The following is a 16,969-nucleotide window of genomic DNA, read 5'->3' as shown; positions in this document are numbered from 1 at the left end:
ATCATTTCTAATTTAGACATTTGCAAATTGCCTCCCACTGATGAAATTTACCCTCTCACCAGCAATATTTAAGAGTGCTCACCAACAATTATCTAACTTCATCTTAATGTTACCTCATTTTCATTCTAATTTTTATCTCTATTATCAACATGAGTAAGCACTTTTCACATGTTTAAGAAACACATTGCTTTTTCTAAGAAAGTTCTATTTGTATCCTTTGCCACTTTTTCTATCAGATTATTGGCCTTTTGCTTACTAACTTCTTAGAGCTATTTATTTTAAAAATTAGACCTCTCTCTGTGAAAGGAAATGCAAATATTTTTCTGCAAGTGGTATCATTTATCTTTTTTTCTCTCTTACTGAAGTGACATTGGTTAATAAAATTATATAGGTTTCAGGTATATCCTACAATCCACCAATTCTACAACACATCATCTGCAAATTGCATGGTATGTTCCCCACCTCAAGTCAAGTCTCCTTCCTTGACCATTCATCCCCCTTCACACTCATCTGCCTCCCCCGCCCCCACCTTTCCTTCGGCAGTCGCCACACAGTGTCCATGAGTTTTTCGTTTTTTCTTTGCTTAATTCTCTCACCCTATGATTTAGATTTTGGTGTTGCTTACAATATGTCACCATGCAAAATCTCAAAAAAAATTTTATATAGTATATCTTTTTTTCCATAGTTACACTCTCCCAACTTTGAGAAAAGAAATTCTCCTGAGTTTTCTTCTGGTAGTTTCAGTGTCATTTTTCTCACTTAAATCTTAGATCTAGCAGAAATTTAATTTGATTTAAGGTGAATGAATATAAGGTTACAAATGAAAAATCTTTATTATATAATTTACCCAATATAGTTCATATTTCAAAACTACTTTGTAGCAATATTAGTTCACAAGGTCAGCTTACTAAAGAATAGACACAATTTTTTCATTTTCTCCTGACTGACAGGAGACCCACTAAACTTCCAGCACTCTCCAATAATTTGAAATGAAGGACAATTCAACCATAAAACCTAGGTTTTAGAAAAAACTTTGTAAAACTAGAATTGTGTAATAAGAGAAAAACTATAAAGACTTGATTATTACTTTTACATACATGAAATACAGCTCTTTTTTAGAACTACAGCCTCACAAAAAAGCAAAAAGGAAGCACAGTATATTACACGCCAGTCACTGTAATAAGCACTTTACATACTTCCTTTTCGTAAAATCTCACAGTAGTCCAGTGAGAGAGGCATTATTTCCCTCATTCTTATGGAAGAGGTGACTAAGGATCAGAGGCTTTTATTTGCTTAAAGTTGCATATTTAATAGTAAAGCCAGATATAAACTAACACTTCCCCGACACCACATGCCAAACTCTGAGTCAATATGTCACCCCTCCTTCCTTTCATTCAGTGCACACAGATAAGTGTTTCATTTAGGAAGGTAGACTCCTTCATTTAAAAAGACAACATGATCAGTCATCTTTTTTATAAGAGAAAGCAAACATTTCCACTCTACTCTTACCCACAAAGAAAACTATGGGACACAAATAAAGTAAATTAAGGTTTAAAAAGCATCATAATTTATGGTATAGTTTTAAATAAAACTAAGACACATTCCTACTCCCCAGCATGAAGCAGCTAAGAAGTTTAACTGTCAAAAATTTAAAATGAAGTCACTGGACAATGTCAGCAATTCCAAGTTAATTCTTTCCTTGTCAACCAATGTTATCATACACCTATACATTTCAATTCTTATTAAATTCTCTTGAAGCATACAGACTGCATATGTTTGGCTTCCCAATAGACACTGAGCACTCTGAAGGTAGGAATTTTACCATATTCCTCTTCCTAGGTCCATCATCAAAACACAGCAGTTTTTCATGCTAATAACTAATAACTATATTTGAAGTGTTTTACCACTTACAAAGGACTTTGACACAGAATTCAATAATGGGTGCTGAAAGAATGCTTCTTGAAAGCATTGTTTTTATTTCATGTAAATTTCCTTAGCCACAATGAAACGTAAGTTGCATTGACAAATATGAATGATTTCATTTACTATCTCAACAATCCAAAGTAAACTTATACCAGGACTATTTCTTGTACATATTAGGAAACAATATTTTTAAGTAACTTATGTATAAATAGTAAAGATAGCTACACAATATTCACTCACCTAGTCTTTTAAAAGCATTCATGTATTACTGAATTCTTCCAACACATTTACAACTGATGAAAATAAGTAATATATTGCTTTGTGAGATTTCATGTTAAACTTTTATACTTGTTCTATTTCCTCAATTAGATTACAATCTAATGATAAATATGTTATAACCAGGGTTCCCAAAAGCACCTAACATGATATTACATCCCCAGAAGCCACCTCAATAAATGTGTTGTGAATCATCTTAAACTAGTACTAGCAAAACTGCTATTAAACACCTCTAAGGCAGACATTCAAATTCAGATCAATCCGAAATTTGACATATTGATTGGAAAATACGACTCCTCATGAACAGTTCACATTTACAGACTAAATGTATCAAACATTCTACAGAAGATAATCTCATTATTAGCTGATTTCATTTACCTGATCAAAAAGAAGCCTAAGTTGCCGTTCTGATTCACCAACCCACTTGCTCAGACAGTCGGCTCCTTTTCGCATGAAAAAAGCCACCTTTTTGTCTCCTTGACTGCACTCATTGGCTAACGCTCTGGCAACCAAGGTTTTACCTGTGCCAGGAGGGCCGTAAAACAAACAGCCCCTAGAGGAATAAAAAATTACTGAAAGTAAATTAATGTTATCACCATCACTAATAAACACTGTAAAAGGTTACATCCCCCATATAATTTTATATTGACAGCTGTTATAATTATTAGACATGAAAAAAGCTTTTTTAGTATATAGACAAAAGTTTCTCTTTGCTGAGAGTCCTCAAGTATGTTCTCAAAGCACCAAGCTTTGGTAGGCAAAAAAAAAAAAAAAAAAAAATTAAATCAGAGTAGAGAGTAATTTGGAAAGACATATCAAAATTGTAAGTGTATTTTCCCTGTGACCCTGCAATTTCACAGCTTAGAGTGTATCATATACAAATACTTTTAAAAATGTTATTTAAAAAATTTTAAATGGATGCTAAACAGTGCAGTTTTTAATTGTGAAAAACGAGAAAAAAAAAAACCTAAATGATATGTATTACTAAAGGACAGGTACACTGTTACATCTATAAAATAAAACACTAGTATGCTGTCAAAAATAATAACATGTACATTACTAATATGGAAGGTGTCTAGAATATATTATAGAGTAAAAAAGTTATGTAAAAGTATTGTTGAATAATCTCATTTTAAATGTTTATATGTATAACATAGACAAACATAAATTTAATATACACATAAATGTACAAAAGAAACCTGTAAACAATATACAAAATTGTTCACCCCCAAGGAGAATTACTTTCTGCTTATAACACTTTTTCCTTATAACTCTGTTTTGTTTAAGTTTTTCTCAAACTATACTAAAAGTAACAATTATTTTTAAAATTTAACTTACATCATATAAAAAACAAATAAATTGCTATTATGATTTTAAAAAGCCAATGTAGGGCACATTTAGCAGTTTAAATCTAAGTCTATAAATGTACATCTTCAGAATATTTGATTCTATCCAACTTTCTTTAACATAATTTCTTAGCCTTTTCTTATGTTTAACTAGATAAACACCTCATTCATGATCAAACAATTAAAAAATCATAAACAATAAATTATCAAGCTTACTACTTCAAAAATATCCCATCATTAAGTAAAAGAATCACATTACTGAAGTTGTGCTTCTGAAGACTAAATAATATAGAGCATCAAACTCAATGATATCAGAAAGCCAAAAAGGAAAATCTTTTTGGTCAATCCACTTGTATATTCTAGACCTGCATAAAGAATTTCATCCTGTGCCTGACCCTTAAATGCAGAAATGTAAACTTCAAGAACACAGTACTACAGCCTTAAGTGCCCTAAAAAAAAACTCTTTCCTAATTCTCATTGCTAGAACACATCAAATAAACACATGTGAAATATTTATATTTATAATAATTTGCTAATTAAAATTTGATAAATTAACATTAATAACAATACTTACCTTGGAGGCTGAATTTTAAATTTTTCAAAAATTTCTGGATATAATAGCGGAAATACTACCATCTCCTTTAGTGCATGAATATGATGGCTCAATCCACCTATGCTATCAAACCGTACCTTGGAAAGAAAGGGGAAAGTTTAACACAAAATAATTTTAACTGTTCGCTGATGTTTTTAAATACATAAGATAGTTTTATGATTCAGAAATACATGCTTCAGTAGGAACTATTAACATAAAGTTCAAAAAATTACACTTTTAAAATAAGTGTAGAAACATAAAGTTGGTAGTAAAATTCAAGTATACATTTCAGTCCAGCCAAATAAAGCTATCATTCTTTAATCTCCTAGTAACTAAGGACCAAGATTAATGCCCAATCTAACATTTTAATGGTTATCCATAGGAGACATTATGTTGTGTATACACTCTAATAATTTAAATGCCTTTCAAAATATCATCTATCACATGCATTCTCAGCAAGGGCCATATCACCCTCCAACGGGGCAAAATTTGATCCAGGAGTAAAAAAAAAAAATCTTTGCTATTACAACGGTTTGTGACCTTCCAAACCAAAATCTTAACCTTCTTTTTAAAAGATTTTATTTATTTATTTTTAGAAAGATGGGAAAGGAAACAGAAAGACAGGGAGAGAAACATCAATGTGTGGTTGCCTCTCAGGCTCCCCATACTGGGGACCTGGCCTGCAACCCAGGCATGTGCCCTGACTGGGAATCAAACCAGCAACCCCTTGGTTCGCAGGCCCGTGATCAATCCACTGAGCTATACCAGACAGGGCTCAAAATCTTAATCTTTAACAGTAATTTATCTAGATATAAATTTAATTTTTGTCCTAGGAGACAATGAAAAACAGCTTGAGAATCACTAATCTATCACAAGGAGCAACAGAGATTTTATATAGTTATAGTTTAAACATTCCTAATAGTTTAAATGTTTAAACACCTAAAACAATTTGTAAATTTAAAAACTATATAAAAACTGTGTAAAGAAAGTACTTGAAAAAATTAGTATCAAAATGTTAACAATGATTGCCTCTGACCATTGGGTTCTGGAAGGTTTCTTTCCCTTCTTTATTCTGTTATGATTCTTGAAAATGTTGTACAATGAATATATCTATGAGAGACAGCATTTAAATAATGTAGAAAAAGAAATAGTCTAAATAATGAACATTTTTAAAGTAGCTGAATTTTCTTGCATATGATCTCAAACCTTAAAGAAATAAGTTACTGCCCTGGCCAGGTGGCTCAGTTGATTGGAGCATCATCCCATACACCAAAAAGTTGCAGTGTGGGTTCAATCCCTCTTCAGGGCACATACCTAGGTTGCAGGTTAGATCCCTGGTTGAGCACATACAAGAGGCAACTGATCGATGTTTCTCTCTCAACTAATGTTTCCCTCTCCCTCTCTCTCTTTCCCTTCCTCTCTCTCTAAAATCAATAAATATATCCTCAGATGAGGATTAAAAAAAAGAAATAAGAAATAAGTTACTCTGACTGGCAGACATGTCTAAAATTAACTAGATTCAAGAGAGTAAGGTCGTGGTAAACCAAATAAGCAAAGATCATTAAGGCCTCTGAGAATAAGACATGAGATTCTGAAATTTCCTTAGGTCCTCACTAATAAATATTTTCCCCTATGACTTCACATATAGAAGTAGGTAACATTTCATTTTCAAATATATACACAACTCTATTTGATAACGTCAGTCTCTCACATGAAAATCAGTTAAATTATATTGAACAGAAAAGTTTATAGGACAAACAAAAATAATCAAATACATTCTTGGTTATGCAATAATACTATTCCCAAGTATTCCTCCAAAAAAGATTCTACTAACAGTAAGATTCTATAACATGTCCTCTAAGTCTTCTCTCTTTTTCATGTCATATACTTTCCCAGGTGCTATTATCCATTTTCCACAGTGACCTTAACCATCTTTATACAGGTGACCCATATATAAATTTCTAGCCCGGACATTGCCAAAACTAAATAACCAATTTCCTACAAGTTACTTCAGTTTGTGATGTGCCACAGATACCAAAACACGTCTAAAACCAAATCATCTTCACCCTCAAATACACATTTCTTGTCTTATGTTCCCTACATCAGAGAATGAAGCCATTAACCCACCTAGTTGTTTAACCCAGAAACCTAGGTAACACATTCAGCTTGTTTCTCTCCCTCATTCTCAAAAAGCAATTAATTCATCAAATTCTGTCACACTGAATTCTCTTCTGAATTCTGCCAAATCCATATGCTACTTCCACTCATGGTTACCCTACTTTCTACCATGACTATTACTCTAGATTCCTAGATTACAACTGTGTCCAAACCAGTCTCCCTAATGCCAGCCTTGCTGCCCTCAAATTCATTAACTACATCATAGACAGAGTGATCTGTCTAAAATGCAAATATGATCTTGAAACCCAAGCAGCTTCAATAATGCCGCACTGCTTTATCACAGGGTCAGCCTCATTTCCTAACCATTTTTCAGTTTACACTCCAATAACACAACAATAGAGAAAAAAAAAAAAAGGAAAAACTTGAGTGAACATCTTATGAGATCCGAAGTCTAGGTTCAAAAATATATACATCAATGTGTATACAACACTAATGGGAATATCTAGACTTGCTACTTATATTGTATGTTGCTTTAGAAACAAGAAATGACCTTTTTTTTAAAAAAAAGGACCTTCTAGAAAAACATTTACGAAACTTACTGATTTATCAATGTTCATTGGATCAACATCAGCCAAGCTTGCACCCACTTTGACACGTTCTCGAAGAATACCGCTAGCTAAATCTTCTGTTCTTAAATTCATGGGCAAACATCTGAAATTCATAAAAGTTCAAGTAGATAGCATTAAGTGTTTCACATTTTTAATGTCAAAATAAATTTAAATCTTTGACACATTTTCACCTTTCTCCTTTTTATCATAAACCAGAAAATAATATCAAAAGATTTCATATTTTTAAACTACTTTCTCTAAATTCTTTTCAATGGGCCAAAAATAAATTTATTCACTATATAAAGAAAACAAGGTCAAGAATCTATTTGTCCACATTTCTGGCCAAGATGGAGGCATAGGTAGATACACTGTGCCTCCTCGCACAACCAAAAGGACAACAACAATTTAAAAACAAAAAACAACCAGAACTGACAAAAAAAAATCGAACTGCATGGAAGTCCAACAACCAAGGGGTTCAAGAAGACACCCTCATCCAGACTGGTAGGAGGGGCAGAGATGGGCACAAGGAGAGGACTAAGTAAGGCAATGGCTGGAGGACCCAGGCGGGCAAGGCTGCAGCTGGCGGACCCAGCACCGGATTGTGGAGCAGGACGCGCAAGGCTGCAGCTGGCCAGCAAGACTGTGGCAGCAGCTGGTGGAACAGGCAATTCCACATTCATGCCCAGATAAACCCAGAGGAACAACTGGGGAGCAAGACACACTTCACAACCCAGAGCTCCGGCATGGGGAAATAAAGCCTCAAACCACTGATTAAAACACCTGTGGGGGTTGAGGCGGCAGCAGGAGAAATTCCCACCCTCACAGAAGAGTTGGTTGGAGAGACCCACAGGGTCTCAGAATATACACAAGCCCACCTACCTGGGAATCAGCACCAGAAGGGCCTGGTTTGCTTGGGGGAAGTGCAGGAAGGGACTGAAAGCCAAAAGAGAGCAGAGCAAATGCCATTGTTCCCTCTTGGACCCCTCCCCCACAAATAGCGTCACAACTAAGCGACGTGGATTGCCGTGCCCTGGTGAACACCTAAGGCTCCACCCCTCTCTACGTAACAGGCACGTCAAGACAAAAAAAATGGCCCAAACAACAGAACAGATCAAAGCTCCAAGAAAAAATACAACTAAGCGATGAAGCAATAGCCAACCTATCAGATGCACAGTGTAAAACACTGGTGATCAGGATGCTCACAGGATTGGTTGAATTTGGTCGCAAATTAGATGAAAAAATGAAGGCTATGCTAAATGAAATGAAGGAAAATTGACACGGCCACCAACCTGCAGTGACCGCAGAACGCTGCGGATGGCTTGTCGAAACACGAGAAAAACATACAGAGACTACCAGGTCCTGTGGGGAAATAGGAACGGCCACTCTCTCCAGTGTAAAGCACCTCAGCCACCCTCCCTAGGGGAGAGTGCTCCGTTCTCCCGCTGGAGCAGGCTTTCATTGGATTCGTTTACACAGGAATTCAGGTAAAGCTCATTAATCATTACCTGGCAGTAAGGATCAAACAATAAAGAACAAAGAACTCTGAGGGCCTATTTTGAGTCAGGGTCAGATAGCTAAAGAGCTATAAAACTTTAAGGAACAAGCTGGCGTAGCTCAGTGGATTGAGCTCTGGCTGCGAACCAAAGTGTCGCAGGTTCAATTCCCAGTCAGGGTACATGCCTGGGTTGCAGGCCACAGCCCCCAGGAACAGCACATTGATGTTTCTCTCTCTCTTTTTCTCCCTCCCTTCCCTGTCTAAAAAAGAAATAAATAAAATCTTAAAAAAAAAACAAAAAACTTTGAGGAACAAACTTACTTCTTGCTTGGACCCTTATCAGTTAATTGAGAGCATTCTGAACAAAGCAGGTTTCACAGGAATTTACATATTCTTTTTTAGGCCTGATCACCCGGGGAACCCGCCCTTTCCAGCACAGGGATGCACCACCCTCCGTCATTGTTTCAGGCTTAGGTGGAGCAAGGGAAGTAAGGCAGCCAAGAGATTAGGTGATTTTCTTGTAGACAATGAGGACTCAGTCTTTATCAAAGCCGAGGGGCCAGGGTCCATCACCCCCTTTTGCTGTATCCCTCAAAGTCCTTCCTTGGGGGCCTCATATGTGATCATGCCTGTCTTAAGTGGTTCTCTCCTTGGGGAACCTTACCTATCATTGGCTAACCGACTAAGCACTGAGGACCAGGCAGGGTGAAGTAAAAGGAGCAGAATCAGAGCTCCTGCCAGGGAGATAAGCTTTTGTCTCCTTGCTGGCTTACAGTCTAAGGTTGTTCCCTCAGCCTTAGCCTTGGCAGGGGTTACAGCTTCTGAAACCAGGCAGGGCAGTTTCCAACAGAAAATGTACAGGGAACCAATAGTGATGGGAAGAAAACTAGGACTCAAATCAATGGTGTGGACCAGAAGGAAGAAAGAACATCCAATCAGAAGAAAATGAAGAAATAAGAATTCAAAAAAAATGAGGAGAGGCTAGGAACCTCCAGGACATCTTTAAACATTCCGACATCCTAATTATAGGGATACCAGGAGGAGAAGAGAAAGAGCAACAAGTGGAAAAGTTATTTCAACAAATAATAAAAGGAGAACTTCCCCAATTTGGCAAAGGAAACAGACTCCCAGAAAGTCCAGGAAGCTCAGAGAGTCCCAAAGAAGTTGGACCCAGGGAGGAACACACCAAGGCACATCATAATTACATTACCCGAGATTAAAATTAAGGAGAGAATCCTAGAAGCAACAAGAGAAAAGGAGACAATTACCTACAAAGGAGTTCCTATAAAACTGTCAGCTGATTTCTCAAAAGAGACCTTACAGGCAAGAAGAGGCTGGAAAGAAGTATTCCAAGTCATGAAAGGCAAGGACCTACATCCAAGATTGCTCTATCCAACAAAGCTTTCACTTAGAATGGAAGAGTAGATAAAGTGCTTCTCACATAAGGTCAAGTTGAAGGAGTTCATCATTACCAAGCCTTTATTATATGAAATGTTAAAGGGATTTAAAAATATGAACAGTAAATGACAGCAAACTCACAATTATTAACAACCACACCTAAAAAAACAAAACAAAAGCAAACTAAGCAAACAACTAGAACAGGAACAGAACCACAGAAATGGAGATCACACGGAGGGTTATCAACAGGGGAATGGGAAGGGGAGAGGGGGGAAAAGGTATAGAGAATAAGTAGCATAGATAGTAGGTAGGAAATAGACAGGGGGAGGGTGAGAATAGTACTGGAAATGTAGAAGCCAAAGAATTTATAAGTATGACCCATGGACATGAATGAAAAGGGGGGAATGTGGGTGGGAGGGGGTGTGCAGGGCAGAAGGGAGTGAAGGGAGAAAAATGGGACAACTGTAATAGATAATAAATAACATATACTTAAAAAAAAAAAAGAATCTATTTGTCCAAAAAAGACAATTTATTTCAACTTAGGAAACATAACTTACCTGATATTCCATATTATACAAGTAAAAGTTATAGATCGACTATAAGTACTATAATATATAGCATTAAATGAAGTAAAGCTTTCTTATAATATTTAAATTTATCCTTAGGTAGTACGTGAACATACCTACTCAGTTTACATGACTGAAGAAATTTCTTTCCCTTTTATTCAAAGGAAACCAAGCCTAGGTCTCATTTTAAGAACTCAGTTTTATCTTTTGTGTAACTACCTTAAAATAGACCTTTAGCTACCTAAAATCCTATACTGTATTATTCAAGTTTAATACCCCTAAGAAAACATAATCTACTCACTCTTTTTACCTTGGGTAAACACCAAAAAATGACAAACAGCTTTAAAAATATATAGCTTCTATAAAGAATGTAACTTTGATAACATTTCTGAGTGCTACCTTCTCTTAAAAATATATTTCCAAAGCAGATATCAGAATAGTTCAGATTAAACAGGCATCAAATTCTATCATTTAAACTTAGATTTTCCTCTTACATTTTCTTTCCACCATCTACAGGAGGAATTCTTGTCTGCATACAATCTACACCACTCCACACTTGTTTCCAAGACCTGCTAAATAAAATCTTGGTATTTCTACAACAAATATATAACACCAAATTATGGAAATGCTTTGCCAAATACAAATTTTCAAAATATAATCTATCTTCAGTAGTATGAGCTAGAAAATAAACTCAAATTTTAAAGAATTAATTATAATTGAAAGCTTTAATTACTTACTAGACAAAAGACTGATTCTCTCTGCCCCAGTGAAAACTTTTGAGGTTTCAGTGGGCCATGTGGTAATCAGTCACTTACCCTAGTTAGGCAAAGACTACCAGAGGCACTCATTCAACCAAAACTCAAACAAATTTTCCAATAAAAACCCAAGGGCTCCTAAGATAATTCTGTTAGAAACCAAATCTCACTCTGAGTGCTGTCGTCATTACATGCATGTGAAATCAGCCTCACTGAACGAATGTGGGATAGAGGGGGAGTATGGAGAAACAGGCTGCCATAGAGGGTCAGCCTCTTTCCCATGGCTCTTCTCCCTTTGCCTTCCACACACTATTTTACCAAATACTTACACAGTAAGTAACCCAAGGTCAGACGTCTCCTCTAAGAATTAGTAAAAACCAAGTCAGTGCATTACTCTAGTCTAAAATATGTGTTGAGTATCAGTGTTAGAAAAATGCTAGTAAAGATAAAAACCACATTCAAAATATAAAAAGTGTTTTTTTTTCTACAAGGGAAATAACGATAAAATTGTACTAACCTATTTCTTGCTCTTGTCATGCTCTTTGATTTCCTTCTTTCAAAGCGTTCTTCATCAGAAGAAGTTGTGTCACTACTATGAATAGCATGCTTCTTTCTCCTATTTAAAGAGAGTAAAATCCTTAAAATCATCACAGCAGCAAATGGATTTTAAAAACATATTGTAAGCATTGTATCCACAATTAGCTTAGTAGAAAATACATTCATCCGTTCATTCAGAAATAGTTACTAAGCTCCTTGCACTCATTCAGTATACACCTAATGAAGTATAAACAGTAAGTTCCACAAAGAAAAAAAAAACAGGAGAATAGGGAGCCTACAATTTTTTTAAAAAGGTAGTTCAGAAAGGCACATGTATCATGTAAATGACAATTATGCAAGTGTGTTTATTATATCATATTTTACAACAGCAAAAGGCTGAAAACAACCTTGTTCTCAATAAAGGACTGGTTTGAAAATTATAGTATATTTACAAATGTAATATTATGCAACTGGAACATAAATGTAAAATTTCACTATACTGAAAAGACAATTAAAATGAATTAAATGAAAAAACAAGGTGCAGAACAATGCACACAGTACATTAACGTAATTAGACATAGCAAAAAGTTCTCAACATCACCAATCCTCAGACATATGCAAATTAAGACCACAATGAACTGTCACCTCACACCTGTCAAAATGGCTACCATCAATAAATCAACAAACAAAAGCTGGCAAAGATGTGGAGAAAAGAGTAACCTTGTGCCCTGTCGGTGGGAATGCAAATTGACAGCCACTATGAAAAATCATAAGGAGGTTTCTCAAAAAATTAAAAATGGCACTGCATTATGACCCAGCAATTCCACTTCTGAATGTAAGAGTATATCTGAAGAAAACCAAAACACTAATTTGAAAAGATATATGCATTCCTGTGTTCACTGCAGTGTTGTTTACAACAGCCAAGATATGGAAGCAACCCAAGTGTCCATCAACAGATGAGTGGATAAAAAATATGTGTACATAAATACAGTGGAATATTACTTGGTGATAATGAAGAATGAAATCTGACCATTTGTGACAACATGGATGGACATTACAGGGTATTGTGCTAGTGAAAGAAGCCAGACCAAGACAGACAAATACCATGTGATTTCACTTATATGTGGAATCTAAAGAACAAAATAAACAAACAAAACAGAAACAGACTCATAGGCGTAGAGAACAAACTGGTGGTTGCTGGAGGGGAGGAGATTGGGGGACTGCGTAAAAAAGGTGAAGGAATCAAAAAGTATACATTGGCAGTCACAAAACAGTCATGGGGATGTAAAGTACAGCATAGGGAATACAGTCAATAACACTGTAATAATTATGCACGGTGTTAGGTGGGTGCTTGATTTATCAGGAGGATCACTTGTAAATTCTGTAATTGTCTAACCACTATGCTGCACACCTAAAACTAATATAAGATGATATCAAATGTCAACTGTTATAGAAAAAATAAAATTAAAAAAAAAAAGAAAGAAAGATGCTATTTACTCCCTCACTGGCATTATCATTTACAGCATCAATACCTATATTGTAATTACAAGGCATCACATAATGAATTATTTAAAGGACATATCTAAATGACAGATATAAATATTTCCTCCTTTCAAAAGCCAACAAAACATACCTGATATGGCTTCTTCTTGCTGGAGATCTGTGAATATCAAACAGTGTGTTTTCCCTCTTTTTTTGATGAGCAGGTACTTAAAGAAAAAAGAATAATATAGAAATAACTAATAATAAAATGATAAGTTGATGTATTAAAGGGGTAGAAATTACTTCTGTTAACTTTCTGAAAGAAACTAGTCTTATTTGTCTTCAAGTTCCAAATAATGTCTAGAAGGAGCACAACAAAAACAAAAACTTTGTGGTCTAAGTTGCAAGTGACCATTCTAAAAATGTGTTAAACTAAGTCTAAATACAACACCAAAAGCACAATCCATCTTTTACAAATTGATAAATTGAGTTCTTCAAAATTATAAATTCTGCTCTTTGAAAGCCACAGAAAGAGAATAAAAAAACAAGTTATATATTGAGAAAATATTTGTAAATCACCTATCTGATAAAGGACTGACATCCTGAATACATAAGGAACTCTCAAAACTCAGTAATAAGAAAATAAACAACTTAACTGAAAAAATGCATAGGAGATTTGAACAGACACTTCACCAGAGATAACACTGGCAAACCATCACATAAAAAGATACTCAACTTTACTAGTCACTAGGGAAATGTAAATTAAAACTACAATAAATACATATTAAAAGCAATTTTTAAAACTGACTATACCAAGTATTGGCAAAAACATGAACCAACTAGAATTCTCATAGTATCTTATTGAGAGTAAGCAGTACAATCACTTTGGAAAACAGGTAGCAGTTTCTTAGAAAGTTAAATATATACCTACCCGTAAAACCTAGCTATTCGACTCCTGGGTGATTAGAAGAAAAATGAAATCGTGTCTAAATAAAGACTTGCAGATGAATGTTCATAACAACTCTATAATAGCCAACACTAGAAATGCCACAATCCCAATACCCATAAAACAAATCAATGGATAAACAAATTGTGATATATCCATACAATGGAATGCTACTCAGCAAAAAAAAAAAAAAAAAAAAGGCACAGTATGTTCAACAACATGGATGAGTCTTAAAATCATTATGCTGTGAGAAAGAAGTCAGACAAAAAAAAAAGAGTACGTACTATTTACTGTGTATAATATTTGAGAAAATATAAACTCATCCATAGTGAAAGAAAGCAGATCAGATTTGCGACTGCCTCAGGATTGGGAGGGGGGTAGGGCATAAGAATGTTAGTAGATTATAAACCGGCAGGATGAAATGTGGGGGTCAATGAACACGTTCATTATCTTGACTATGGTGATAGTTTCACAGGGATATAGCTAAGGTATTTCAAACATGTCAGATTAAACACATTAAATATGTGTAATTGCAATGGACTATAATTCAGTTATACTGCGGTAAGATTTTTTTTAATCTAGAAAAAGGATTCAGTCTTTTTTCTGTTCCAACACACCTTTCCCATTATTAACAGGACTTTCTGTGACAGTGACTCTTAATTAGAAGACGTATCTGCATACTTAGGCAAGCTTCTAATGAAATTACTCTGACAGACCCCTTTCAGAGAATCAATCATTCTTTTAGAACATACTTTGAGTAAAAAGATCTAGGCTCTTTCTTGATAATATTATGCTAAGTGAAAGAAGCTAAACACAAAAGGTCACATATAGGCAAACCTACAGAGACAGGAAGTAAATTAGCAGTTGCCAAAGGCTAGAGCAAGGGACGACGGGGTGTGAAAATAATAAAGTGTTCTAAAATTAGATAGTGGTAATGACTGTACACTCTTGTGACTATACAAAAAAAATCAATAAATTGCACATATTAAAAAGCAGCAAAAATGGTGAATTTCATGATATGTGAATTACAACTCAATTTTTAAAAATCTAGAGGGAATCAATAGTGATGAAACTTCCCAAGAGCTGGAAAAAGTCAATAAAATAGTACCTGTGAAATTTATTACTTGTTATTAGATTTAAACTTTTTCCTTTAAAAAGAGACCCTGTGTTATTGGCCATGCTGCCTCCATGTACCCCTTCTGTGACTAAATTATTCGACCACTGGGAACATAGATACTTGTCCTAAAGAACTGCTGTAAATGAAAGTGCTCAATAAACTATAAAGTAATATAAAAGTAAGAGCGGTATTTATTAAAAGTTTCTTTAAATAAAAATGCAATTCTACGTTGCAACTACGTACTTCAAGTTTCTTTCCATTGTGTGTAAATAGAAGTACGTATAGGAAAAGATGTACGAAACCTAAAAGAGATTTCATTCTTTTAAATTAAGCAACACTAATTTTTTAAAGAGATGAAGTAGAATATGCTACTCAACTACAAAAAGAAAGAAATTCTTTAGAGTCTCCTACCTATTGGAGGTGCTTGGTATCGATCCACTGTTTTTCTTTGTCTCAAATTATATGGTCTATCGTTTTCTTCTCCTTCTGCTTCTTCAACTTCTATATCTCCATCCTCCTCTTGAGATTCTAGTTTCACCCACACACACAAAAAAAAGCACTGTTTTAATACACAGGATTAGTCCACTTCAGAACTGAATATTTACATTTTATCTTTCACTTTCTACTCGAAGTGATATTTAAAAGTATCAGCATTTCATAATATAGCATAAATCAATATACTTAAAAATCAACATAGATATAAAAGAAAACGCCTTTCCTATAAATAATCAATATAGTTCTCTGCTAAGTAAGTCAATGTGGTCATATTTGAGCACTTGATTTATTTATGATTCAGAATTTTACTACAGCAAAATTCATGCAATGCCCAATTAAACACTGAATTAGGTTAGTGTTCAAATATGACCTGGTAGTTGAAAAATATATATGTTTACAAGATAATTATTAATGTTACAGCAAAAGCAATCTTGTTGGCAGTATAACAGTTTGTTAGCCTGTTGACAACAGGTAAACATGGATTAGTTACACTTGGTAGGAAAATGCAGATAGGAATTGGGAGGGAACATGAAGCAAATTTCCAGGATATTGATAACCCTATAGTTTGCTTCTTGAACATTAGTGATCGCTTTATAATAATTCACCTAGCTATACAAGTAAAAATAAATAAATTATAATATACATAAATCCTAAAAGTTTTTCTTTAAGTGGTTTAAAAAATTGTTTGGTTATAGCTGTGATGGGACCTTTATTTACAGTTTAAAATAACAGTCTGATAAAAACTTATAGGCTTAAGGTCCTCAACTGCAATGTACTTTATGATTAACTTTTTAACCATAAGAACTGTCAATATAACACAATCATATTAAGGCACAAGAAAAATTTTTTAATAGCCACTGATGCTGAGTGAAATAGGAGACTAAAAATGTGAAGGACTTCACATTCTATTTATGACATCTAAAAGTTTATTTTAAGTTTAAAAAAATTATATTATTAAGTTATAGAGAAAAGCAGCAATTAAAATATTATCTGAATAATACTATAAATTACTTGTGCCCAAACAAATTTCCTAAACTTTTAAAAAATACTTTTTGAAAAAATGCCTGCACAATAACACACTATTTACTATGGGAAGAAATTCTGTACCTGTCAAATCTACTTTGGAAGCTCCACAAAAGTGTTCAGAAACACATTATAAATCTGTCTCACCTACACTGATTTTCTCCAAAGAAAGCAATATAGAGGTGCTAGCTATAATAACATTTTTCAATAAAGTACCTTCATTAGACATATCAGCTCTTCATAATTTATTAATATATTAATTATAGAATATGAGATATAAACCTTTTCTTAT

At 34.5% G+C, this 16,969-nt stretch overlaps 1 protein-coding gene across 3 annotated transcripts in view; it reads right to left on the bottom strand.

Moving 5' to 3' along the window:
• The window catches only part of ATAD2B (ATPase family AAA domain containing 2B), a 127,248-nt gene that overhangs the window by 84,107 nt on the left and 26,172 nt on the right, over nt 1–16,969 (bottom strand). For all 3 annotated transcript variants that reach the window (XR_006786347.1, XM_045844425.1, XM_045844426.1), the window contains exons 7-12: nt 15,571–15,687; nt 13,248–13,323; nt 11,595–11,693; nt 6,855–6,966; nt 4,120–4,235; nt 2,578–2,752 (exon numbers count right to left, since the gene is read on the bottom strand). Coding sequence is in view for 2 of the 3 variants with exons in the window: in XM_045844425.1 (XP_045700381.1) it covers nt 2,578–2,752; nt 4,120–4,235; nt 6,855–6,966; nt 11,595–11,693; nt 13,248–13,323; nt 15,571–15,687 (695 nt within the window). In the remaining variant the exon portion in view is untranslated. The remainder of the gene's footprint in view (nt 1–2,577; nt 2,753–4,119; nt 4,236–6,854; nt 6,967–11,594; nt 11,694–13,247; nt 13,324–15,570; nt 15,688–16,969) is intronic.

Source organism: Phyllostomus hastatus, unplaced genomic scaffold (genome assembly GCF_019186645.2).
Source record: "Phyllostomus hastatus isolate PE091 unplaced genomic scaffold, TTU_PhHast_1.1 phas_contig_402, whole genome shotgun sequence".
In the NCBI taxonomy this organism is placed as follows: Eukaryota; Metazoa; Chordata; class Mammalia; order Chiroptera; family Phyllostomidae; genus Phyllostomus; species Phyllostomus hastatus.
The sequence above is the reverse complement of the archived record's forward strand: the minus strand, read 5'-3'. Positions and strand labels throughout refer to the sequence as shown.